At 43.9% G+C, this 27,719-nt stretch overlaps 1 protein-coding gene across 17 annotated transcripts in view; it reads left to right on the top strand.

The window, feature by feature from the left end:
- Positions 1-2,739: 2,739 nt before the first annotated feature.
- BIN1 (bridging integrator 1) overlaps positions 2,740-27,719 on the top strand; it is a 92,140-nt gene continuing 67,160 nt past the window's right edge. For all 17 annotated transcript variants that reach the window (XM_054175887.1, XM_054175900.1, XM_054175937.1 and 14 more), the window contains exon 1: positions 2,740-2,904. In XM_054175887.1, the coding sequence (XP_054031862.1) occupies positions 2,821-2,904 (84 nt within the window). In that variant the 5' untranslated portion in view covers positions 2,740-2,820. The remainder of the gene's footprint in view (positions 2,905-27,719) is intronic.

The raw sequence follows: 27,719 nt of genomic DNA on the forward strand, positions 1-27,719 counted from the left end.
TCATTTGCTTTTGACTTGGAAGGAAGACAAAAATCCCTTCAAAACCAGTTTCACTGAAGAAAAGACCTAAGCAGGAGAAGCAAATCTATGAGGTAGGATAGAGAGGAATGTGTTCTGAACCCTGAAACATCTGCTCTTTTAAACATGATGTTACAAACGTTTAACCACATGTGCATCTTTCACACTTGAGATGGGGAGTATGAGAGAAGAAAAGGGGATTTTAATTATGTTTCCAGACAATACTGGGCAGTGAGGTGCTGCAAAATTATAGATTATGCTGGAGAAGAAAAGTAATATGAAAATACCTACTAAGGCTAAAATTAGGGACAAAATGAGATGCATTTAAGACAAATGCACAGTTGTATATCTAAACCCACACAGAAATATGAATACTTAAATGTAAAGCCAGAAAGGAATTGAATAAAGTTATTTTGCAGTACAGTGTGGCATCACAGATGTGCATACACTGGAGTCTGAATATGTCTTCCCTCAGTGCACTTTTCTCACATACAACAGAAGCACATGCCTAAGTATTTTATTAAACAGGAATAGTATGTCTGCTAACCTAATTGAAGTGTAGCATGGATTTAAGATGTTTTTTGAATGGGGGCTTTTGTAATTTAAGGGGAAAAAAAAAGCTATTGTTATATCAGGCTAGAAATGCAGAGGCACTGTCTCATGAAACCTCACAAAGAGGCATTGACAGGTTCTCAGCCTACAGTTTCTAAGGGCTCTGGCAAGGCAATTGTTTTTATTCCAAGTTCTGAATGAATAGAAATAGTACTAAAGCAGAAATGGGAAACAATACATACAAGATGAAAAATATGGCCTAGCTCTCTCAAGTAATAATTTCCAACATTTTTCTGTTGCTTTATATTGTGATAGCGCTACACAGCTCCCTGTGTGCATGAAATTGGAGATAACAGTCTTCAGATGGCAAAATAAAGATTATGAAATCATCTTGGAACACAGGTAAGGTTTGGTACCATCTTACAATTAAAATAGGTGTAAGAGATGCCTGTCTCCATCTTAAACAAAGGAAAATACACGTTCCTTAAATATCTGTATGCAGAGGACTGGTTTGGTTGATGCCGTACTACTGAATACTTTGTGCCCACAGAGCAGAGGCAAGCTCCCACAAAGAAATAGGAAGTATGTGCAGAAGCAGGCTGTGAAGGAAGCTTCCTCACCACCTGACTGAGCCCCAGCCCTTGGAACTGACAGAAGCTTTGGAGCCAAGTATTAGGATATGAATAATGATGCTGAGGTGACTTCCCATATTCCAGGAAGCAGAACTGTGTCCTGTCTTGTAAAGGAATGGAGTTTCACAAAAGGTATTTTTGCACAGTAGGTCTAGAAAGCACACCCAAAGCCCTGTTGGGGTGACAGCAGTGGCATAACCACAGTGTGCACAGGCTGAAAGTCCAGGCCTACAGAGGAGGGACAAGGGCAGGCAAAGGGGCAGGGTGCATATTTGGGACATGAGCAACAATACCGAAAAGCAGAGCCACAGCTGAAGAACAATACCATACAGACTAAGGTAGCAGGAATTCAGGGCAAGTTAGACACATAAAGCATTCTGTGCAGCCATGATTTTTTAATTTATTATTTTTTTTCCTCCCTCTCTCCTGGTAAATGTCCCATCACTCCAGTGTTCTGCAATGGAGACACACAAGCCACCTCTGCTGTCACCATTGCTCCCTAACCAGAACAGCCATCATGGGCAGCCAAGCCGAATCCAAATTCTTGTGCAAATCCTAACACATGGAAAAAGCTGCTATGAGTTTAAAGTTCTTTACAAACATTAACTACTCAGATATCCTACTATGTTCCTGTCAGATAAGCTGGTCACTGGATTATAGAGTTTTCAAAGTGACAGGGCTGCTATGAAGTCATATATTGGGGTCACATCAGGGTCTCGTAATAGGTTGGTCCATTAAAGGATGGGATCGCCTGAAATTGCAGCTCGCTTTGAAAAATTCTCACCTTGCACTTGTAAAGATCCAAGAATAATTTAAAAAATACCTTTGTTGTATACATTTAGGAACACAGATAACCTGTGACAGCAATTAGTGGTACACATTTCTTACAACAAGAAAGAACGCTATTTTGCTGCAGGATGAGAGATAACAGCAAACTCAAACCGTTAGCTAAGATTAATCATTGAACATTTTAGGTTCCAAGGGGCCTATAAAGGTCCAACAATATAGTCCAAGCCCCCGCAGCGAGCAGGGACATCTTTAGTTAGATGAGGTTGCACAGTCCAACCTGGCCTTTAGTCTTTCCAGGGATGGGTCTTGTTACTGTACAGCACCATGTAATAGTGACTACTGAGACAAATACAAGCATTAGCCACTATCGCTAAATCATATTCTTCACTTTGCTGTTTTTAAGTATCAGTGGCTCACTGTTCGGGTGTGGGAGGCCTCTTGGAATCTCTTCCCATATCCCACCTCCCTCCCAGAGATGCTTCCCAGCTTTTCCCACCGTGCCTGTCCCCTGGCACAGCCTGGCACAGAGGAAACAGGCAGGGTGGGGGAAACCTGGCAAACATCTGTCCTCAGTTCTCTCAACATCAGCAGCATCACCATCGCACCCTTCACAGTCAACACATCCGGCCATACCGCTGCTGTCCCCTCCTGGGCGAAGCGCGGCCTCTTTAAGGCTGCTCGGAGCGCACTGTCCCTTTAAAAGGCGGTGGGAAAGAGGGAGGGAGGGAGGTGGGTGGTGGTGGCTGGGGCCATCGCCTGCCCGCCGGGTTTTCCCCCCCTTTCCTGCCGGCCAGCCGTTCGCAGCCGCCCGTTAAAAAGAGAAGGCAAGATGGCCGAGCTGGGCAGCAAGGGGGTCACCGCTGGGAAGATCGCCAGCAACGTGCAGAAGAAACTGACCCGGGCGCAGGAGAAGGTAGGGGAGAAGGTAGCGGTGGGGAAATGCGCTGGCATCTCCGCCTCCCCGGGGCTGTGAGGGGGGAGATGCGGGTACCAGGGATGACACCCCTCCCCAAAGCAGAGATGCGTCTCGCAGTGGGCACATCGGTACACCCTCCCCCCCCCACCAACCTGTACCGGGCTGGCAGCTGCCTTCTTTGAGTTCGGATTTAGGGCCCCTTTGCACCCTGAGAATACAAAATATCGCCGTGGAGAGCTGTGGGGGCTTCCATTCGCATGCACGCTCAGGAGAAGGAGAAATATGGCATCGCGGACAGAGAGCCGCAAGGGTGTTTTATATGCGTAGATGCTTATTGTTTCAGCTGGAGGAGACCTCGTTCTGTGCCGTTTAAGGTTGTGCTTCATGCGGCAGTTTAAAGACCAGCGCTGTGTTCTGCAACAGCGGTATACGTAGCCTCAGAGATGAGAAGGAGGTGGGAGCTCGGATCGTTATCTTTTAACAGCATAACATGATAGTCGTGACTTGCTTTAGTGACCTTGCGTTCTAGCTTTTGGAATGGCGGTAAAGAGCAAAAGCTGTAAGGGCTTTAAAGATCGTGCCGATGTCTCCTGTGGGAGGGATGTGGGTTGGTTTTTTTGTGTTGTTGTTGGGTTTTTTTGTTTATTTTTTTTAAATCCTGGGAGCCCTTTCGCTGCTCCCCACTCACCCTGGTGCCAGCAAAAGGTGCCAAGAATATGCAATAGATACTTTTTATGTTCATCTCTCTGGCATGCTGCATCTGATGCCAGATGCCGGCTCCGTGTAGGGATTATCGGACGTTTTACGCAGGGACATTTTCTCTTCGGCACACTCGTCTTGGCTTTCAGTGATTTGCTGTGAGATGACATTGACTGAATAAGGACTGGTGCATCTTGCAGGGAGGGGGTGTGAACAGACCTGCTCACTGCTCCTCTTGTTTCCTGGGATTTATCTTTAGAAACTACATTTAATCTAGGAGGTTTGGGGTTGGGTGCAGTACTGGCCTGAGCCCTCTGCCAGTTTCCAACACTGTTATAAAATGCTGCTGGGTCGAAATGGTAACCCAAACCTGCTGGGCCTAATGTTGCCCATGCTGCTTCCAGCCGTTTAAGCTCCTTTCCTGTGACTAGGAGCACGATTTGATCTTACCTGCCTGCTTGGACAAAACACCATGAGAATAGCAGATCCAGTATAGAACTATCTGCTGCAACGAGGTCTTGGCTTTGCTCTGTGCACAAGAGAGTGTGGCAACAACTGCAGTAAGGTTTTTCACCTACTGCAGTTCCAGGAGGGGACAGGGCAAGGAATCAGTCTTCTGGTCCACCCTAACTCATCATAGATGCTAAATTTGTTCTGTGTTAGCCACCAGATGGCAACCATATTTTTAGTTATTTTAAGGTAGGTGGTGGTAAAGGCTGAGCTCTTTGGCCTGTTGATGAAGTTATTGTATTTATTGGTGCAGCTTGGAGCCTAGTGTGGACTGCCAGGCACTTCCTTGGTCTCTTATCTGAATGCATGCAGGTTTGTTTCTAGGCAGAGTTTTCCATAAATTCCTTTCAACTGGAGATCCAGGTCACTTCCATGGTGGTGACTGAGGATATGGGAACCTTGACAACAATAACAATCAAGAGTGTAGCTGTATATGCAGGTGATTTACATGATCTGAAATCAGTTGTTTGTCTCTTTACACAGAAAAAAGCACAGCTTATTTCCCACTGAGGAGAAAAGGAAAACAAAACGCAAAGCACTTGCTTAATGAGTTAACACAAATTCTAGGCCCTTCACCTATTGTTATCCCAATGCAAACAAAACAAATGTGTTCTCTGGGCTCTTAAGAAAGAAAAAAACGGTGTTTCTTGCTTCATCTGATGCACCCCTTCATACTGCTACAGCTTCGCCTGTAAGGATTCCACTTTCATGGAGTGTTAGATGTTTTTCCCTTGTCTCTGAGGGACAGATTTTCAGTGAGGCAAACATGAATGTTAACTTTCAGCTGAATAGAAACTGGGAAGACACCAGTAATTATGGCAAGATACTGGTGTTAGTCTTGTGGTGTTTAGTTTTAAACCCTGATACTGTGTTAGCAGGAAGGGTAAACCACGTGTCTAAAGATAAGGACCCGCTGTTTGAAAAAAAAGGTGAGCAGAATCTACAAGATCTACCTCTGCTCACAACAGACCAAGCACTTTAAAATGTATTAGATTTTTGTGAAGGGATGCTGAGTGGGGCTGAACTTTCTTTTTTTGAGGCTTAAACAAGCTGACAATGTGTCTTCTACGTATCTTCTTTTGGTTTGAATGTAGGATAAAAATTCATCCCTTCACAGTGGAATTTCCCTCCCAGCTTGACCCCTGAGGCTTTAACTTCAGCAGTTTCCTTCATGGTGAATTTAAGCCTTGTGTTATACAAAGAATGATGTCTTTTTGTTCGGCTCACTGAAACATTGTGCACATCCTTTTTTCCCTTCTGAGATGGCTATTTTGTAAAGCATAAGATATTCCTTCAGAAGTACTGTTTATTTTGAGCCTTTCAGCAAAATGACAGGCTATTTCTGGAAGACATTTTCTCAATTCCAAAGGAAATACAGGGCAGAATGGTTGACTGTGCTATTGGCAAAAGGGCTGTGCACCCTTTGAACCTCTCTGTCTATTCAAAGGTAGCCTGAAGTAAAATACTCAGTAATAATTTGCCCATTATTCATTGAAATGTACCAAATAAGTCAATGCCTCTGTCTGGAGGAACCCACCTAGCAGATAGGACCCCTGCAACTGTTGTTAACGCGTATATCATCCTTTGCATCTAACAATTAGGAGAGTTAGGCTGGAAGTTGTGCTTTGTTCATCCTGCACTTAGCTGAAGGATTTTCAGACCAAGAGGTTGAGATTTGAGTCTTTCATAATTCTTAACATGGAGTAAATTGGTTATGTCTCCAGTATTGTGGAGTCTTGGAGAGAGCCTGGGGTTTGCAAGGTCTTTTAAATTTTGCCAGTAAGAATTTAAAGTCTTTTCTTTGTAATCCACTGTCTTGGTTACAGTTTTTCTGCTAAATGAGCAACTTCTATGGTTTTAACAATTTAAAAAAATCTCCCCAGTTTCCACAGCTCTCATTTTTCTTGAAGAGTGCCCTGTTTCTGGGTGTATCACGTGCACAAACATTTCTGCTTTGAAGAAATTGAAACAGTGCCTCAATGACTCAATATGATTGTGATGCAAAGGTAACTCCTTTGCGAGGTTCCAGGAGATCATTGAGCTCAGGATTTTTGTTGCCTGGCTGCCAGAGAGTGTCTTTGTCATAAGATCAAACTCTGCTTTCCTCCAGCAGATTAGGCAGAGATTCAGGGTAGAAAGATCATATTGGCTGTGTGGGCACCAATAGACAATTTAAATTGCGTACAGATTAATAAGCACAGTTGACATTGGAAAGAGATTTTCCTTGGGAGCTTTTTGTGTGGAGGAGAGTGGAAAGGGATGAACTTACTTTCACCTTTTGAGATTTAGACTGAGCATGGGAAGTTCCTATCCTATAGGAGCGGTGGTCTCTTGCTCTGTCTGCATTACAAGGCTGGGCAAAACGAGGAGTCTGTGTTCTGTGACATGAAGAGGTCATTGTATTTTTCTAATGTTTCACTCTGATTTATCAACAAACCAAGGCATCCCCTTTTCTCCTTCTCTGTCCCTAACCAAAGGGGAAGGCTTTATTGCAGGACCTGGCAAAGTTTAGGTTGGACATCTGAACTCACTTGTGTTAGAAGGTATAGTTTAGGTCATAGACTCTGCGACTGACTTGCCATATCACCATGACATGTCACTTCTTGCTGTTCTTGGTTTACTTTATCTGATTGAGATTTATCCATATTGGTGTTTGCAAAGCTTGCTTGATTAAACCTGTGAAAGCAGAGTTCTGCTCTCCTCTGGCTGCACAGTCCAAGGAGGCTGGCTGTAGTCCTGGTCTCATAGGACTACTATGAGCATAGCTGTTGGTATCCAAGCTTGCTGATGCTTATTCCCTGCTCACTACAGTACAAAAAAATATTTATAGGCCAGTAACCTGAAGGCTTTGCTGTGTCATTTTCAACCAAGAAAGGAGAAATGCCCAAGGACATGGGCCCTGAAAAGGAAGGCAGAGGACTGCTTTTAGCAGGCCACCGTGGCCCAGTGTCACAGTGCTATATCCAACTGATTTGTCTCTTGTAACATTTGCAGTAGCACACACTGCATCCAGAAAGGATCTTTTCCTTTCTGAGACCCTTAGAATTTGTTTCTTTCCACTTGTAATCCTCTGCTGGACAGGACTATGTTGTGATTTGGGTGGAACAGAGTTTGCAGAAGGCATGGCTTGCATTTTGAGTTTGCCCTGATAAGACTCTCTTCCTCCTCATGAAACATGCTCCAATAGGTGGAGCATGGCAGGTGTAAACACCTAGAATGAAATCTCAGCCCTGTTGAAGCAGGCAGTAGTCTATACCAATGAGCAGCACCCAAGAACCTTAAGTCAAATTTAAATACAGCTGTCATCTGGATTCAGCTGTCAGAGGCTGCCTGTCCTGTAGAACCTCTGCATATGGGGAGGGAAGCTTTACATAAAAATTGGTAGGTGCAGAAAGCTCTCTTACTGAAAAGTATCATATCTGCCTATTTTAGGGGAGTTAAATTCTACATTGGTTTTCCTTTCAGATCCTTCTGTCTTAAGGTTCTATGTTTTTGGCTTGGCTCCGCATAGGGTAGAACGATTTGGCGGCAGTGCCAAATGAAATACAAATTTGTTGTGCCAGTGAAATACAAATTGCCTGGAGAGTTGTAGGTGTTCTTCTCTTGCTGATCCGGTATGAAACCTGGAGGACTCCCCAGATGACAAGGAAAGGGCTTTTTCCTTCATATCTGTTAGCTTGCTTTCACAAGATGCAGGGCTTAGGTGATAGGTGGAGTCTCAAAAGTACCTTTTTGCCTAAAAGTTGCTGGAAAATAGGCAGTGGATAGACAAGAGAGGTCTGAGTTAATGTCTATAACATACAGATGATTCCAGTATAACCTCAGACTGTATTACTGGGTGTCAGATAATCTGCATGGGGCAGGGAAGAGATGAAATCAGAAACCAGGCTCCATATGTTTTTTTTAGCCTGTGGAATGGTTTGATTGCAGGGCACTTACAGTGCCCTTTTGGAGGTGCCCCTCTGTCTGGGTGTTGGTAACAGATTTCTTTTAAGAAGCAAAATCTCAGGGATTGATGAATTTTCTGATTTGAAAAGGCCTATCCCTGTTCCTTGTCCCTTTCTATCTTTCCTGTCAGCTCTAGTCTTAGAGCTAGTCCTTTTCAGTACAGATCTTGTGAGATCAGTTTTGTGAAGTAGGGTCTGAAAGAACTCTTTCCAGTGAAGACTTGTGGCAAGGCTTTAGGTACAGACTCAGTGTTACAGAACTCATCTCTCAGGGGGGTGCCATTAAATGTGTCTTTCCTGCCCTTCCATTGTGCATGCTGATTTTTAAGCAAGGTTTTAGGTTTCCAGGTACAAACCATTTTTGCAACATCATGAATGCTCTTGGCATGTGACCTGCAGATGACATGGCTAGCCAAGCCTGTGGGGAAGGCTTCGTGCAGAGTGGGGTCTTCAAGAATAATGCAAGTTTTCCTTTGTTCCTGATTCTTTGGACAGAGAGACAAGACCCTGTTGCTTGGAACCAAATGTGCTATAAAGCTCTGGTTCTAGAAACGTTTGGAGTGACAAGAGGATGGCTTAGCTTGACAAGTATTAGAGGCTATTTTTTTTTTCCTCTGCTGTTGTGATGGTGACCAGACACCTGAGCTGCCCACTGTGTAAGTTCAGCAGCTTCACAAGGATCATCTTACAGTCCTGGCTATCTCCCTGTACCTGCAGGGATCAGGCTGTCTTCCCACAAGTGCTGTACTGGCAACTTGACATTACAATGAAGGTAGACTCAGTTTGCCCAAGTATAACAGACCTGTAGCCCTGTCACTTTCAACTGGCCACAGCTCAGCCCTACGCTGGATGGCAAATTTGGGATGTGCAGAGTAGCTGCCTTTGTTGTGGGATAAGACTATATTAATGTTGACCAGAAGACTGTAGATTCTTCACCTCAGAACAATGAGATGGGAACAAATATTAAAATACAAATAAATCCTACTTGGATTGCTGCTGGCAGGTGGAATAGTCCATCAAGGTCCATTTTGATGTCATCCTTCTCTTGAGGAACTATATATGTGCTATTCTCCAACAACTGCAATACTGAATGTGTGAGTGCCAGCAAACCTTTAATATCCTGGCATTCATACTGCTGAGCTGAAAAGGGACATCCCTCACAGGAAAGGACTGGAAGAGAGAAGAAAATAATTTACATTGTATTGATAGTTAAAAATCAGTTTTAAGTATGATGTTGGTTGACTGTTTAATACTGTCAGAACAGGAGTGAGGAACCTCTGCAGATATGCCTCAACTGTTGGCAGCAGTGCAAGGGCTGAATAAATTGTGGCAGGTGTTTTTACAGCAGGTGCATGCAAGTGGCTAATGGACCTCAAACAGTTCAGGTTCCCATGGAACATCTCCTGGCTTTGCTAGCCTTGGTAGCTGTTTGTTTTTCACAAAGCTGGCAAGTACTACTTGTCCCACATTCCTGGAGAAAACTTGGAAATATATTTATTAGCAGGATATGATATTAATAAATCTTTTGTTATTATGCCATTATGCCAGCACGCTTGTGTGGTTTTGTTTCTTAGCTGCTACTCAAAGTACCTCTTCAGTTTTGTAGTTCTGTGTTCTGGCCAAGGGATCAGGCCCAGCCAGCATGCATTTAGGAAGGGCAGGTCCTGCCTCACCAACCTGATCTCCTTCTATGATCAGGTGACTGCCTGGTGGATGTGGGGCAGGCTGTGGATGTAGTCTACCTGGACTTCAGCAAGGCCTTTGACATTGTCCCCCACAGCAAACTCCTGGCCAAGCTGTCAGCCTGTGGCTTGGACAGCAGCACTCTGCGCTGGGTTAGGAACTGGCTGGAGGGCTGTAGCCCAGAGAGTGGTGGTGAATGGTGCCAAATCCAGCTGGCAGCCAGTCACTAGTGGTGTCCCCCAGGGAGCAGTGCTGGGCCCCATCCTGTTCAATATCTTTATTGATGATCTGGACAAGGGGATTGAGTCCATCATCAGTAAATTTGCAGATGACACCAAGTTGGGAGCAGGTTTTGATCTGTTAGAGGGTAGGAGGGCTCTGCAGAGGGACCTTGACAGGCTGGACTGATGGGCAGAATCCAATGGCATGACATCTAAGTGCCAGGTTCTACACATTGGCCACAACAACCCCATTCAGTGCTGCAGGCTGGGGTCAGATATTAGGAAGAAGTTCTTCCTAACATCTGTTGGATGTTAGGAAGAAGTTCTTCATAGAAAGAGTGATTTGCCATTGGAATGGGCTGCCCAGGGAGGTGGTGGAGTCACCATCACTGGAAGTATTTAAGAAGAGACTGGATGAGGCACTTGGTGCCATGGTTTAGTTGATTAGATGGTGTTGGATAATGGGTTGGACTTGATAATCTCAAAGGTCTTTTCCAACCTGGTTTATGCTATGCTATGCTAGTCTATTCTGAAGGAGCAGCCCTGGCAAATCTGAACAGAAACTGTCCAACCTGAATGGCTGTATAATTTTTTCCCCCTTCCTTTTCCTATGTTTCTCCTTGATTACGTTGGGAGCTTGCATTCAGGAAGAGTTTGGATGTTGGATATATTTTGAAGAAGACTTGGAAGCCATAGCATTGCACAGACTGAGGCAGAGGTTTCACAGAATCACTGTGAAGTAGCTTTATGAAATGAGGAGTCGATACTCTCGATACTCTCATGGAGTAGAATTAAACAGGTTGGAAAAGACCTTTGAGATCATTGAGTCTAACCTATCATCCAACACTATCTAATCAACTAAACCATGGCACCAAGCACCCTATCCAGTCTCTTCCCAAACACATCCAGTGATGGTGACTCCACTACCTGCCTGGGCAGCCCATTCCTATGGCAAATCACTCTTTCTGTGAAGAACTTCTTCCTAACATCCAGCCTAAACCTCCTCTGGTGCAGCTTGAGACTGTGTCCTCTTGTTCTGGTGCTGGGTACCTGGGAGAAGAGACCAGGCCCCACCTGGACTTCCCTGCTCCTGCTGGCCACACTGTTCCTGATACAGAGCAGAGGTGGGTAATGGCAGATTTTTCTGCTTGTTGGGATGTGCTCAATAAACATTGCTCAAATGTGTGGCTGGCAGGTTAAAGATTTTTAAAGTTAGCATTTGCAGAGAAGTGAAGCTAGAAGTGTCATAAAAGCCAGACAGTGTTGCCTTTCTTTTGTCCCTTTATTTAAAAGAAAGGAGAAGTCTAGGTGACAGTTTGTTCCTCATATAGGCTGCCAGGGAGGATGGAGAGTGCAAACTTTACCAGTAAAGAGGAAAGCACTCTTAATGACAACTAATCCCTCAGCAGAAAGCACAGGCTGTGTTTAATCTTTTGATGATGCATAGATACAGTCTCAAGCTGTGCCAGGGGAGGTTTAGGCTGGATGTTAGGAAGAAGTTCTGTACAGAGAGAGTGATTGCCCATTGGAATGGGCTGCCCGGGTAGGTGGTGGAGTCACCATCATTGGGGGTGTTCAGGAGGAGACTTGATGGGGTGCTTGGTGCCATGGTTTAGTTGTTTAGGTGGGTTGAATTGGTTGATGGGTTGGACACGATGATCTTGAAGGTCTCTTCTTCTTCTTCTTCTTCTTATTATTATTATTATACCAAGATCTGATGTACTGGCCTTCCTGCAAGAACTGGACATGAGATTTGGGAAGATAGTGACTTGTTCTGAAATTATTTCATTTTCAGTCGTTCTTCACTGATCACATTTGAATAGAATACATAGAATAGAATATGGTTTATTTCAAGTTTGATACTTTTAGCTAACCCTGCTTTAAAAGCCACACTAGTTTATCACTTTTTTTTTTTTTTCCCCCCCAAAGTTACATTTTCAGGCAGGAGATTACAAATTGCTGTAGCTGAAGTACAAACATTTTGCACTAAGCAATTGTTAATACTCTGCTTTGAAACAGAACTTCGTTGGAACTGCAATGCTGTTTGCCTGCAGGGAACATCAATGATACAGTACCTGCAGTGTTTGAAAACACAGCTAGAAGTGTTTATACTTTATTTTTCTCCCCACCCCTCACCCCCTTCTTTTTTTTTTTCCTCCCCTTTTTGCTACTTGAATTGATTGCACATTTTATCAGGCCAGGAACAATAATGTGGGATATAACTCCTTCAGAGCAGAGTTTGAAGGTATTTACAGAGTGAATTAGCAGTTCTGTCCCACTGGATTTATTTATAATGGTGTGAGCACCAGACATGAATGTGTACTGAGTAAGTTACAGAGACTTGAAGAAAGTGTAGGACTTTTTCCCTAACAGAAATGCCAGTTCTGTAGCTCTCTAGTACCCTTGTAGGTTAAGTTACCCATTCTTCTAACTTACAGCAAGTCTTTTGGTCCTTACCAGCTCTGCGAGTCTTAAGAATGGAAGAACCAATCTTATTTCCCTTCCTACTCCCTCAACCCTTGTAGGAAAGGGCAAAAACTTGAGGGGTTGGGGGGAAAGTAAAATTAAAAAATGCAGGGAATTCCTTTCCTGAAATTTCTATGTTCAGCTCTCTAATTCTGAATTTTAAGGCAGTCAGTTGGTGTCTTGGGGACACAGCATGACCTCACTGGTCCAAATATTTCAGACACAAGAGACCAAAAAGGTTATTGAGTTATTGTAATGGGGACAGCATGTTTCAAAGGTTGCTTTGAAAACAGGGTTGGCAGGTGCTATGAAAAAAGAAGTGCTCAGGAGAAGTCCAAATTTGTTCAGATGGACAAATACATTTGGGTTCTGCATTCAAATACTCCTTAAGGTATAGGTTCCTCAGAAGAGGAGTGAAATGACTGTTCTGTGCATTGGACTGGCTTCTACAGTAGGAGAATACTAGGGACTTTTTCTCTTTTCTGCCCGTTTAGGCTGAACAGCCATTGCAAAAGGCCAAGCCTAGCCGTGTGCTAATGAGCTTGAGCCATTGAAAGAATGTACTCACTCTGATACTTCCCTCGTCATGCTTACAGTCAGTATGATGATTTGTATCTGCAATATGATTGTATTACACATTACCCAAAAAAGGCCATTCCCTAGCCTGAAACAATTCCAATGTTGACTTGCTGGAGCATGTCGAGAGAAGGGCAACAAAGTTGGTGGGGGGCTTGGAACACAAGCCTTATGAGGAGAGACTGAGGGAGCTGGGGTTGCTTAGCCTGGAGAAGAGGAGACTCAGGGGAGACCTTATTGCTCTCTACACCTACCTTAAGGGAGGTTGTAGACAGGCAGAGGTTGGTCTCTTCTCCCAGGCAACCAGTACCAGAACAAGAGGACACAGTCTCAGGCTATGCCAGGGGAGGTTTAGGCTGGAGGTTAGGAGGAAGTGATTGCCCACTGGAATGGGCTGCCCGAGGAGGTGGTGGAGTCACCATCATTGGAGGTGTTCAGGAGGAGACTTGATAGGGTGCTTGGTTGCATGGCTTAGTTGATTAGGTGGTGTTGGATGATAGGTTGGACACGATGATCTTGAAGGTCTCTTCCAACCTGGTCTATTCTGTTCTATTCTATGTAAATATTGGGCAGTCTCAGTTAATTAAGATACTTCTGATTTGTTTCAGTAGAATTCTGTGTTCCAGGAGACTTAAAAGGGTGTTCAGATGTTTTTGCAGAGCAAGTTTGGTAAGGATAGTTTTGTAGACAAGGATGCAGGGCTATTTTTTTGAAAAGCAAAAATTTTATGAAAATACAAAAGCTGAAGAAATTGTAAAATGAGATTGGATTTCTCTGGTGAGGAGGTTATGCTTTCTTTATTCCCTGACCCTTGGTGAATATAAATAATTCAGGGAAGAAGTTTGTGTTAACAGTGAGGCTGTGGGTGTAGTAGGTGAAAAGAGCTCTCTTGCCATGTTGGATGAAGGTGATCAGTTTAGAGCTGAGGTAGTTTTTCCTGGAATATTTTACAAGCTGTCAGTTGCAAGTCTCCAGCTGAGGCCTTAATTTCTGGGGAGGCTCTTCGAGTCACAGTGTTTTTATTCTGCACAGACACTGTAGCTCAGATTCTCAGCAAGCACGCTGGCAAAGAAGCTGGTGGGCTTACACCCATTCTCAGCAGGACAATTTGGCCCGTCAAGCCCAGTTACTTGTACTTCATCTCATCTGAAGTAGAAACAGTCCTCTCAGGTGGAAAGGAAGATCTGTTCCAAAGCCACTTAGTCAAACCTTGTTCGTTCTTCCTATCTGTGCTACTCTGTATATTCCTCCTTCAATGTCATTCTGTAACCCAACTTGACTTTGGAGGGTTCCATTCCTATGTCTTTCCCCCGTGTCTGATCTCTGGCAGGGGTCAGGGATTCCCAACAGCTGATCCAAATGTCCATGTCTTTTTGCATGTTATGTGTTCCACATTTGTCCTGCATTTGAGCAACTCCCCTCCTTGTTCAGCAAGGTGGTCATGAATGAGTACAGGAGCTTTCCTAGCTTCTTAAGGGCTCTACACCCAGCCTGTCCCTTCTGGAGTCCCTCTCTCACATCGTTCTGCCTTATAAGAGCTCCTCTGCCCTGCTTCTTCCTAGGACACACCTGCTCCGTTATCTCTTTCTCCAGCTCAGGCATGGCTCCAAATGCCTTTTATGTTTTGTCCTGATTTGGTTGCTTCATTTTGCATTATGGCCTGCACAAAAATAAAAATACTTCTGGCAAATGTGTCAGCATTTAAAATGAGTGTTGCAGAGGAGGAGGCAGAGGATTTGAGAAGGGGGATTTGTGCAAACAGCACTATTGATGGTATCTATTCCTCTTACTAGTGTTACTGTTGGCTATAGATAGGGTTTAATTAAGGCACATTAAATGCCTACCCAAAGACATTGATGTCGCTGAAGCCCTCTTGCCTGGAATGTCACACTGATGCCAGATGTATTAAGTGATGTCATTTGCCCTTATTAACTACGGAGCTACAATGTAGCTACTTTCCAGCTCCACAGTTGTGCACACTCTGACTTGGTATCTACTTAAGGCTGGGGCAGACAGAAGGTAGGGTGGAAATTTGCCTGCTTTCTGGGAGGCTGTTTGACATTTCTTGCTTCTTTGTTTTCAGGACATTGATAGATAGATATTGTCCTCAGTCCTTGGTTTGCTGAAAAGCAGAAACTGGGGAATTCAGTGTTTTTACCTGTCTACTGTGAGTAAGAGCAAACCAAGTGGGGAAAAAATGCCCAGGAAGATATGAATTCGATATACAACTACATATGGCAAGATGGCTTGGTTGCACAAGCACACCTAATAGCTGTGTGTTCAGTGGTCTTTCCTGTGGGCAGTTGTGTGGTAGAGTGGCAGACAAGTGCAGTTTGTGTACCACATACTCGACAGATCAAGGCTGAATGGTCAAGGTGACCCTGACAAAGCCCACATGGCTCTCGGTGAAGCTGTGAGTTTTCAGCACCTCTGGTATCAGGCCATCTGCTTTGAGGTGTCAAGGTTAAAGCATTCGAGGTCTGAAAACTCTGGCTTAAGCTCTTACGCTGCTTAATCTCCCACGCTTCTCAGGCTAGGTGCCTGCTTGTGGCTTTGGGTTTGTTCTGATGGAAGAAATCACCACTTCCGAATACTTACCCCACTGTTCCATTTCCTACTCTGTGCACCTGCTGCTGGTGCACTTTGTGTGAGTCTCTGTCCACTTCTCTTAGTCAAATCTTGTCTTTGTCAAACATTCGAATTGACCCCAGTTACTGCCCCTGGCTCAGCAGTTACACATCACTCTTAAATCACATCTACCACTGAGATATGCCCTCTCTAGTTGCTTGTTTTCTCCCTCTGGTTGTTCTGTTTAACCTGGGTTTTGTTTGTTTGTTTGTTTCTTTTTCTTTCCAAGCCTTTCCTCACAAATAAGTGCATCTGATACTAAGTTCTGGATGGGGAACTAGAGCAGCAGCAACAAGCACAGGGACAAGTTAAAGTTTAGCAATCCAGGATGCTTAAAAGAGGATCTGCCCTGAGGTAGAGTGGAAGTAAGCACAAGTTTGACCTGATGCAAATATGGATGAATCAGTAGGATTGTGAAGGCAGTGCGGTGGTGCCTGAGCTGGAAGATTGGCCTCTCTCCCAGCTCAGCTCAGCTAGTCCTGTAGCTAGCACCCAACTTCTTAATTTTATGTTGTCTTGTGATGGATATAAAATAAATTACAAAATTGAGAGTGAACCTTAATGACATTTACTAGGGTTTGCTTTTATTCTAAGAAGCTTGGGTGGTTAAAAAGCAGGACATTTCCATGTTCTTTCTAAAGATAGATAGAGGGATGGAGAATAAAGGGTAGAAGAGGGAGATCACAGAATATATTTGACTGGAAGAGACCCCAAAGATCATCCAGTCCAAACCTTGACCCAGCACTGAAGGGTCAACACTAAAGTGTGTTCCTAGGTGCCAGGTCCACATGCTGCTTGAACACCCCCAGGGATAGTGACTCCAGCACTGCCCTTGGCAGACCATTCCAATGTTTAATAATCCTTTCAGTGAAGAAAAGCCTAAACCTTCCCTGCTGCAACTTGTCACCATTTCCTCTAGTTCTCTCTTGTCATCAAGAAGAGTCTCACCCCTTCCTTGCTCCAACCTCCCTGCAGATAGTTGTAGAGAGTGACAAGGTCTCCCTCAGCCTCTTCTCCAGACTGAACACCCCCAGCTCTCTCAGACACGCCATGTAGGTAATGTGCTCCAAGCCCTTCACGAGCCTCATTGCCCTTCTATGCTTTATTTTTAACTGCTAAAATCTGTCAAGCAAATGAAAAGGTAAGTAAAGCCTAATAGGTTTGCATAAGAAACTTTCATAAAGCAAGGCAAGCTCCTCAGGCATTTACAGAAGAGGGAAAAAAGTCCTCTTAACACAGTGAGCTAGAGTTGGAGGGAAGATGATCATGTATCAGTTGAATGTTTGAGTGTGTGTGAGGGGGTGGGACCATAGATATATCTAAGGTATTATAAAAACAAGTACTAATTATTGATTCAGTTTCTTGTATGCTGTTATAGCTAAGAACCACCCTTTGAACTTAGGCTAGGGTTCAAGCTTAGTGCATGAGTTGTAGCTATTGTGCAGGGCAGGCGTAATGCAAACTCTACTGACAGAAATACAGGATTAATTGAGCAAGACTGAGTTAGCTACTGTAACAGAAGCCTTTAAAGAGAACCTGGTGTTGAAGGTGCTTGGATGGCCTAGGGGTAGACAGACACTGAACTGCATGAAAGTGTGTGAGTGTAGCACAATGTGACTGCAAAGACCAAGCTAGGATATCACGTCAGTGAGAAGAGAAATAGCTTTTCTATACTGTTACCACAGGACCATTCCTCCTAGTTTTTGGCTTGATTTAGACCTGGATGATGGTGGAACCTAAACTGGAAAACCTGTAGGTGGAGGGAGAGACAAGTAAAATGTGGTAAATAGTCAAAGGGCTAAAATCTTTCTATAAAAAACACCTGAAACATTTGCTGCATGCATATGGAGGGGCTCAGCCAGTTCACCAGCTCAAGACTTGTCCTTCTAAGTGCCCTCTGTGGGAGGGGAGATGACTGGTTTGAGCCCATAGTTATGTATGTTAGAGAACCTTTCTGCTTAACTGCTTCACCATGTGCAAAGGTGATAAGGGATAATGCTTGCAAAACATCTGGAGAACTGAGACATTTATTGGTGTGTTTCTGTGAGCATGCTGTAGAGCAGCCTTGGGGAAAACAGCTCTTGTACCCTGGAGTTGTACTGTGTATTATCCTGAACTGCCAGTATGGCTGCTTTCTTGGGGGAAACAGGCCTTCTGAAGGCTGATATTAAAAATATAGATGGTGCATTAATTTTCCTTTGCAACAATGAATACAGATTTCAAAGCTATATCTTTACTTCTACTCAGATTTCAGTTTAGATCAAACAACTAATATTTCCTTATTTCCATGGCTATTTTTTTTTTGTTGCTGTGGTGTTGGATCTGTCTCCCACTTGAGAGAACTGTTTCAAAAGAGGTTTGTGCTACATCTTGGTCATTTCTGAAAGTCCCTGGAGAGGTTTTTTATCTGCCTTTAAGTAACCACATCCTTAATGACAGTGCCTGGTCTTAATAGGTAAAGCTCTCATGTCACCCATGTTTCATTTAATTTTGTTTTTAAGTGACAGCAGTAGTCAGTTGTTACTAGCACATGAAAAAAAAAATGCTTTAGCCTTAATTGCCAGACTCCTGGCTGCATTCATGATAAATCTCAGAGCTCAGGCTGGCAGGCCTGGGTGAAAAATCTCCCCCCCTCCCAAACCATTCCTGCATGTAGTAAGCTGGCTGTGACTTACTGCACGTAAAGGGGAGTGAGGCTACAGCTACAAGGATTAAAGAAACGGATACTCTTTCTGAGACAAAAGTGAAAGCAAAATGAAGTGGCAGTTCCTTGCCATCTTAATTTAATTTCATAGTATTTGATGGATGCTAACAGCAGCTTTGCTTTTCTGCTGGTTCACATTGCACTAGTGTGCTTTCCCAAAGCCTTTTTATTTTGTTTTGTTGGTTTGTGGTTTGTTTGGTTTTCAAAATTTTTTATTTTGCCCAGTTTCTGCTCAAAGGTGAGTGCTACCAGGGGGTAGTTAATGTTTGTCTTGATGGTAAGTCTGAGTGGCAGCTTCTTCAGTATCCTGGCCTATTGGCTTTGATGACTGCAATGCCGTATGGATGGCAATGGCCCGAACAGCTTGCCAGGGAAGGAGGGGAAAATGATGCTGCTAGAACTTCTCAATAAGATTTTCTTCCACACAGGGTTAAATGATTCACCCAAAGTCATGCTTAAATTAGGTGACAAGATGCCCAGGGTGATTGCAGGGAGGGAACACTTATATTCAGGACTGCAGTTAATCCCTCTTCAGCAAGGTATCCCTGCATATGCCAAGAAAATCTCAGCAAAAGTGCCCTTTCTGCAGTGCTGTTCTGGGAAGCTGGACTATTTGGAGGCTCCAGAGTGTAGTATTCACAATTACATTACATTCAGGGTCACTGTGTCCTCTAATGCAGCTTCCAGCCAGAGAGTGGCTTTGCCATGTCATAGCTATATGCTTAAAGAGCATTACTGTGATTATCCAGAAGGGTAGATTAATGGGAGTTGATGGATAATTGGAAGAAGGAAGAGGTGCTCAGAAGTTATATTAGAGTTGGGAGACTCATTATGTAGAAGAGTGCAATCTGCTGGTGTAAGCCAAAGAAACTGGTCTGGGGGAGCTATCCTGCCTTGAAGAGCTTGAGGAGACAGATAGCAAAGTGCTTGCAAGGAAAGTTAAATGTGGAACGAATAAAATACCCTGTCCCTCCAGATCTTGGCAGCTAAATTGAAATTGCTCTAAACCCTCTCTGTTTTCTGGCTCCAGGCATCTCCCATGGTGTACGAGGAGCAGAGTCCTGTGCAGTGGGAAATTGGGATTACAGTTTGGTGGCAGGCAGAACAACATGATCTCTGTACCAGCCATGAGTGGGCAGTGTCTGTGAGGAGCTGCCCATCTCTGTGGTAGGCAGAGAAGGCTGTGTGGTGAAAGGGAATGAAGAAACCCTTTGATGTCCAGTGGCTGAGAACAGTCTTTTGGGAGTTGTTGTACAAGATGCTTGAGGAATGGAATGGGAATGTTCTGGTCACAGGAGAAGATCTGATTGTGTAGAAGGAACAAATGTGTTTTAGGTAGCTGGACAGGAACAGTTACGCTAGAGGTAATGAAGAACAGGAGAGAGTGAGGTCTGGAGCAGGGCTTCCAGAGGAGGAAATGAGACTTTCTGCAGGAGAGGTGCCACTAGCATGAGTTCTTAACTAAAAAACTGCTACTGTAGAGGGAGAAAGAAAGGGATTGCCAAAAGAAATCTCTAGAGAGTGATGGTCTGCCTTGTCTTTCTGGAGCATGTGTTTGTTGGGAGCAAGTCCTGCCTTTAAACAGGGTCTTAACACTACTGCTGACCTTGGCAGAGACTGCATGTGCAATGCTAACCATGTCTGCCCTCAAAGCCCTGGAAACACAGATACTGTGCCCCCTGGTACTGCAGAGTTACAGTGACACAAGTTTGTTTCCTGGGTGAGTTAAAGTTTCACAGTCATGAATGGGGATGTGAATGAAAACCAGGATGGGACAGTAGAGTGGCAGGCCTTGGAAAGAAACTCCCTGAGAGCCTGTAGTACCTGCCTGCCAACCTGTGGTGATGGGCAGCAGAAGGCAAAGGGACAGCTGGCAGCTCTATTGAGGGAAGGCACCCTGCAGCATGTTCTTCAGAGCTGGGGATGGCATGGGTCCGAAGTCAGTCATGCTGTAGATGTGGAAGGGTATCAAAAGCGTCGGTGGATATTTTTAGCCAGACTGAGTAGGGACAAGAGTTGAAGGGGCCAGAAAATGTAAGCTGTTCTTGCATTTTCAGTCTTCTGATGCTAAGGAACCAGGTGTCCTCTTCAAGGCATGACTAATTCCTTGTTTCATGGAGTGCAGAAAAGAATCCTCGTGAGATGAAACAAGCACAAGTTTTTGAAGGTAAATTTGTTGTGCTCAGAATCTGCTACCTTCTCTGTTCCCCTTGAACTGCATCTGTGGCACTATGGCAAATCTTATTGATATAAACCTCATCTCCCTCACATATTGTAAAATCAAAATACATGCATTAAAAAAGTAAAATGTTGGAATGGTGGAAGCCCTGTTCAGGCAGAGTGTGTTGTTCAGCTGCTCTGGTTTGTTATTGTAGGGGTGCTTATCATAGCTATGCTGTGAATATTTATCTAAGGCCTTCCTGTTCTTTCCCTGTTTACCTTCTGCCCCACCTCCAAGAGAAGATCATTTCTATGGTGAAGCAGCTGGGGAAGATACAGAAAGGGGAAACCCGGGATCTGAAAGTTCTGTAGACTCTTGTGCCATGCTTTAAGTGCTTATCTGCAGAGAGTGGATGATGAAGGTGAAAAAGGGCATGGATGGGGAGAGAAAAAATTCTTCCTTAATGTTTCCCCCCCATTACCCTCTGATGATATTTTTAATCACAGAATATTGTCCCCAGTGGTAACGGTAGCTTTTCTACTAACCCTATGCACATGCACCAACCTGGATAGGTTTTTAGTATGTTATCCTGAAACTCTGGCCAGGATAAGCAGTGATGTTAAAGAGTGGCTGGAAACTTGAGGAAGATATATGAAAACAGAGTTTGTTTTCATGGCGACAGGCTGAGAGATGGAAATTCATATATAATGCTTTCTGCTGCTTTTGCTGTCTGGCTCTGCTTCTTCCTTACTAAAATCCCTGGATCTGCTTTCTGTTTGTTGCTGTCATTCTCTAGTGTTACTTCTAGCTGTCAGTCAGGGATGGCTGGGATTGATTTGTGTACAGAGAAAAAAAGTGCAAGTTGGGATATCCTCTGTTGAAGTCAGCTGACTGCTCTGTGAGAGTCTGGCAGGGAAGAGGAGGAGGAGATGATAGGCGATCAGTCAGTTCCCCTGTCCTTATGCTTTGTCTGTGGGGTGTGCCGGACTGATGCAACTCATTTTATTTGGATTCAGAGCTAGTTCTAGCTAGTAACATGCAGATAGCCCCCAGAAAAATAGTAGTAGGAGGCTTGAAGAAACTGTTGTGTGTTTGCTTGTGCTACCTGTCCCTGCGAGACACCTTGGGTCTAATATCTATGCATCCTGGATACTTCAGTCCTGTCTCTTTCAAGCAGCAAATTTCACTTTGAGAAATGCAAGAGAATAGAATAGAATAGACCAGGTTGGAAGAGACCTCCAAGATCATCGTGTTGAACCTATCAACCAATCCAACCCACCTAATCAACTAAACCATGCAACCAAGCATCCCATCAAGTCTCCTCCTGAACACCTCCAATGATGGTGACTCCACCACCTCCCTGGGCAGCCCATTCCAATGGGCAATCATTCTCTCTGTGTAAAACTTCTTCCTAACCTCCAGCCTAAACCTCCCCTAGCGCAGCCTGAGACTGTGTCCTCTTGTTCTGGTGCTGAATGTTCTTTTGAATGATTTAGACTCACTTTCAATGCACCATTGGTGTCCTTGCTTTTCAGGAGGGAAAGCACCAGCCTGGCTGAGATTCAGCCTAGGCAAAGCTGACTCAAGGTTGCAAAAGTAAACAGAGCTTTTTACCATGCCTTCACCTTTGCCCAGTCCTTGAAACCTGGAAGGCTGAAAGAGAGCCAGGAACACAATCTTTGTATCCTCCAGCAATAGCTCAGCCTGCCTGTGCATCAGAAATCTTGTGTGTATTGATTACTCAATGGTCTTAGCAATAGTGAGGAAGAGTGTTCAGGAGCTGGGAAATCATGCATTTGGTTTTTGCCTCCTCGGGAACTATGTGAGAACATTCACTGCAGTACAACAGAAAGGTAATGACAGGGAAAGGCATCATGATTTGTACAAAACCAAACAGAGCATCTGTGACAAAGTTGGTTTTTCAGTGCAGCTTTTCCTGGTTTTGAAGGGAACTGTGGCAGTTTCCCCATTCCTTGTGTAATAAAGATTAATGTTCGGTATTGACCTCCATGTAATCTAGGGTTGTTTTGTACCACTACTGGGGACCCCTGGTATAGACACAGACAAGTTACTTTTCTTTAGCCATCTCATTCTGCCATCTGCATGTTAAAGGGGACGTGACTTTGTGTTGATGTGAAAAAATTCTTTGAATATGTGCATACGTGCAACAAGCCACTGCACACAGCCTGCTCTCCTCCTGACAGTACTGTTGGAGTGTGAGCAAGACTGTTCAGCTCTTTGTAGCAGAGATTTATTAGGCCTGTGTCTGTGGTGGTGAAGATTGGCACAGACTGCCTACTTTCAGCAAGCATCTTTGGCTTATTTATGTCCCTGCTCTGGAGTCTGAGATGAGAAAGAAAGTGTTTTGTTTTGTCCTTGCAGTACACTGGGACAATGCTTTTGTGTGATGTACTTGTTTCTTTTAATACAGAAGAAGGTTCTGTGTTTGTTTCTGAGGAAGATGTCCTAGCATTTCATGCACACCAGCAGATGCATGTGGTAAGGCAGCTGCAGCTGGGTATTTGTGCTTCACAAGGTATTGCTGATGAGCGCTCTCATCTGCTTAGCAAAGCACCTACTTGATACCATTAGCTGCATACTATTAAAGTTCCTTCTTCCTTTCAATCCCACACAGTAATCTCCAGCCATCACCATACTTGGCAGGAACCCAAGTGCTTAACAGCCTGGATGGCCCCATCGGACAGCTACCAAGAAGGGGTTTTCCCAGTGAAATCCTGTGGAAGCCCTAGGAGCTTGGTCATGTCTCTATGCCTCCAGCACATTATTGTTGTAGGAAAAAGTGCCTCTGCTTTTAGTGTATTTTCCTGCTCTTGAATAAAAACCCTGAAGCTGTCACATCAAACAACTTGCTTTTGGGATTTTTCTCTCCTTTAATTCTAGACCAAGCAAAATGCAGGCAATCCTTCCTCTTCCAAACTAAGACTTCTTAATCAGGATCCAAGTTGTTTCACAGGAATATCTATTTAGTTGTTCTAGATGCTTTTTGCTGTAATTTTTCTTTCTCCTCCCAGCATCTTCAACCTTTGCCTCTGGCAGCAGTGCAGTCACACCACAAGCCAAATGAAGCTGCCTCTTTGATCCTAGTCTGCATTTAATAACAGGGTTGTGGTTGTTGATGAGGAAATAACATATCAAGGTGCATTGGCTCATCTCTCTTCCAAAAGTTTAATTAGAGATTTATTTGGGCAATATACAATAGTCTGTGTTCTTAAGCTGTTGTATAGAATTAGGAACCCTGGATATTCAGGAGAGTGTTTCCTGCTCAGTAATACCTTGGTGTTACTCTTGATATTTATGATACCTAAGTAAAAGACATGAGGTAGACATCATGGGGTCATGATATCTGTGAAACCTCTGGACTCTGATTTTTTTGACTTTTCCTGGAAGCATTTGATCTGTTCTGGTACACAATCCAACCAGTTTTTGCTGCTCCAGGGCTGGATGTTGTTTCTGTGGAGCAGCTGGCAGATTTACCTCCGTAAGTTTGGGTTATGCTGTTTGTGGCTTAGAACAGGTTTTTCCTGCATTTTTCTTTCATTCCCCTTTTTTTAAACACTTGAATCTCAATAAAACCTGAAAGCATGCAAAACCCAATGTTTAGAAATGGTGAGTGGTGAGTGAAGCCAAAGTCTTCAGTAAAGAAACTAGTTCTTAAAACACTGAATTTGTCTGAGCTTATCTGAAAATGTGACTGACTTATCTCCACTTCCCTTGTATAATTAGGGGGTTTGTAAAATAAAAAGGTAAAATGCCAAGAATTCACCATCTTATCTTGAAACAGAAAATAGTTTCTCCCTCTTTAGAAATGGAAGTGAATTTTTAGTTCAGTTGAAATACAAGCTTGGCAAGTCTAAGCCTTGGTGTTTTTCAGGGACTTCATGGATAGAAACGGGACACATTCTGCTCAAACTGCCCAGCCACTGAATCTAGTCCTTTAGCCAAAGATCCACCCTCACAGTTGGTGTGACTTAGTGAAAACAATGGCCCAACGTGTTTGTAAGAGGACATAAGCAGATCCTGCTGCTGAGAAAATCTGTTTTCACTGTTTGTGAGCCAGGCTGGAACACCAGAAACTACTGGTTACTTTTAGCCCAATCTGTATTGCTATTTTTATTTGATGTTCTTTTCTCAATCCTGTTCATCATTTGGCCACTCAAATTCTTGGATTAGCACAAAGGAGAGACAGTGATGTAGAGGCAGGGGGGGAAAAGTGAAAAATGGAGACTTTTTTCAGTGTCCTTGTTGGGAAAGTTTGAAGTAGCCATGAAGCTGGGCTCTCCGAAGTCTGCTGTGTGCTTTGGGGAATTCTCCAGTCCAAGACAAATTCTCTTTTCATCCCCCAAGCAGGACAATTCCATTCTGGAAATGAGGTGGAGGAGATGTTTTATCAATCTGTACTGGCAAATGTAAGGAAAGTGTAAGGAAAAAATTCTTCAATTTAGAAGTTCCTGTTCACAATGGAGACAGAAAAGTTTAATAACACTTTATTTGAATAAAGGGGGAGTCCACAGGACAATTCCTTGTGGGGTCTCTCAAATTGCTGGGAGACGCAGCTCCCCTTTTATCCTAAATTCCCGGATGCAAATTTCCCTCTCCCTTTCCCCTTTGGCTCAGGTACTCAGGATTTACAGTCTTTCCTGAAACGCCTACTAAATGTTCCCCTTCACATGTAACCCCCCACCCCCTGCATCATACATCCTATGTTCATTTAAATTAGGTTCTTCACTTCTCTGGGTGGAGAAGTTAATAGTCAGTAGTCTATTAAGTCTGCGATCTGGCCTGAAAGTTCAAAAGATTAGGCTGTGTTCAGCATCTTGCCATCCTCAGACAGACCCCTTACTGATTTACAGCTAGGTTCAAGATAAGGTACTTCACAGATGCCTCGGTGGAATTTATGCACATAGATAAGGGGAACTGTCTGGTTCCTCCCTTTCTCTTCCAACCCCCTCTTAGGCAATTCTTCCTTTTGTAAAGACACTGGTTACTTTTAATCCCATCAAAAGGAAGGTCCCATATGTATAAGCTATCTATAAAAGATGGTTTCTGTATCTCCTAAACAATGCCTGAAGGCTATTAGGATTGTGTCCTTCTTAAAAGCCGAGGTCTCTGACATACATCCACTTTCAGAGGTGCATAAAGGGTAGGACCAGCCAAGCCTATTCTTTCCTGCCCTATCCTGTTTCTTAGCACTGCTGGAATCGATCCCTGTTGATTCTGGCAGTAGCCATGCTGAAAGCCACCAGGGGACAAAGGCTTCTTTTGTTGGGAGCTGCAGCCAGGCTCATGGACGTGCTGCTCGGCACTTGCCTCTTCCTGGGGTGTCAGGCAGTGATTTTGCTGCCTCCTGGGATGTGTGTCCCCCAGCTTGGTATTGCTGAAGTGGCCTGGGAACGTTTGTCATTGTCATTCTGGGAGAGGGATGGAGAAAAGGTGTGAGAAAATTGGCTGTTGAAGTTTGCACAAGAGGAAACTAAATATTGGGTGAATGTGACTCTTTAGAGGTAGGTGCAGATAACAAGCAGCGAATGAATAGGGATAAATAGACTTTGCTCCCTGGTGTCTTCTATCTTTACTCTTATAGATATGTTTTGTAGCTAAATCTGTTGTGTGGGGGTTTTGTTTTTCTAAAACCTGTCTTCATTCAGGTAGTGCTAGCTTTTAACACTTTTGCAGCTCTATGGTCTGCACATTGCTAATGCTAAAGAGAAGTAGTTGCCGGAGTGAGGAGTTGGACAAGCAAGTTGAAATTGGAGGCATGAACTGGTGCAAGAAATTCTCCTCCTTTCTCAGATTTCTGTTCCTCTCGGTGGGAGCACTCCAGTTCCTATCTTTATTTGGCTATGCTTGCAGAGCTCTCTAAGGAGAGGGAAATGAAACCTGTAGCAGGGTAAGGTCCACAAGGAAGATTTTATGCCATGTCCATGACCGGTGGGAAAGGAAGTCATCAGAGTGTGTCTCTTGCCAACGACATCTCAAGAGCTCAGTTGAAACCTGCTGGGCATGACAGATGGTGTATTTGCAGCATCATCCAGTGTGGTGGAGAATTGTGCAGGTGCTGCAGCAACTGCTGATGGCAACCTCTTTTTCACAGGTGATAGTAGAAATATTGAGGTGATGGCACTTGCCTTGTGGGAAAGAAGGCATAGAGCAGTGTGCACAGGCTGCAAAGCATGCACAGGCCATGTTCATTTTCCCAAGCTATTAGTGTGGACAGCAGCAGTTATGGAACACTTGCTGCTTGCTGTCATGATTCATTTTTATTAAAATCATGCCAAGCCAAAATTAATATGTAGGAGCTGCCCAGGAGGCTGATGTGACTCTACTGGAATGACATCTGTGTGGCTTAGCATGTGTCACACTGATGCCCTCTGTATTGAAGAGGAAGGTACCTCTTTGCCTGCTCACAGCAGTTTGCTGCAGTCACAGCATGTGTCTTGCTGAATGTGAAGGTTGGTGGCTGGGTTAGGAGCCTTCCTGGATGCATAACCTGGGATATGCCATGTTTGGACAGATCTTCTATCAGATCTGACATGATTCTGGTTGGGGATCAAGAGAGGGATATTACTCAACTCCTCCAGCTTCTGCCTGGGAATGATGAAAACCAGAGAAACCTCTAAAAGGTTTTTGAAAGAAAACTTTTCATCTCTCTGGTTCTTTTTATTCTTTTACCCTGCTCATTCCCAGTTTAAGACTTTTTTTCCTAATCAGAGTATTCATCTGAGGTGCTGGCTGTTGTGTTGGCCACACCAGGTACTGACTCCTGCTGGAAGGTTAGACCTGACAGCAAGTTGTGTAAGGTGAAGTTATTGTTGTTTTGTTTTGTTTTCCCCATCCCCTTACCTGGGTGATCTGCAAATGTGTCAGTGGGATTGAAGGAGGCTCCCTTGCAACTGAGACTCCCTTAAAGCCATAATGAGGAATATATCTGATTTAAAAAAAAAAACAACCAAAAAATGACTTGCCCATGCTCTGGATGAATTAGGGCAGGACTTCAAACCCTTTCTTGAATCATGGAGGCCTTAATTTTCTTTTCTGGGGGTTTGGCCTTCTATGTAAATACCAAAACCACAGTTTGCTTTCTAGGGTCCTTCTTCATAGTCCTTGAAGTCTGCAGGCCACATGCTGAAAATCACGCAACATTTTCTTACATTTATGAACAAATCTGTAATTTCAACCCAGTGTCTTCTGGCCTTGCT

Source organism: Dryobates pubescens, chromosome 2 (assembly GCF_014839835.1).
Source record: "Dryobates pubescens isolate bDryPub1 chromosome 2, bDryPub1.pri, whole genome shotgun sequence".
Taxonomy (NCBI): Eukaryota; Metazoa; Chordata; class Aves; order Piciformes; family Picidae; genus Dryobates; species Dryobates pubescens.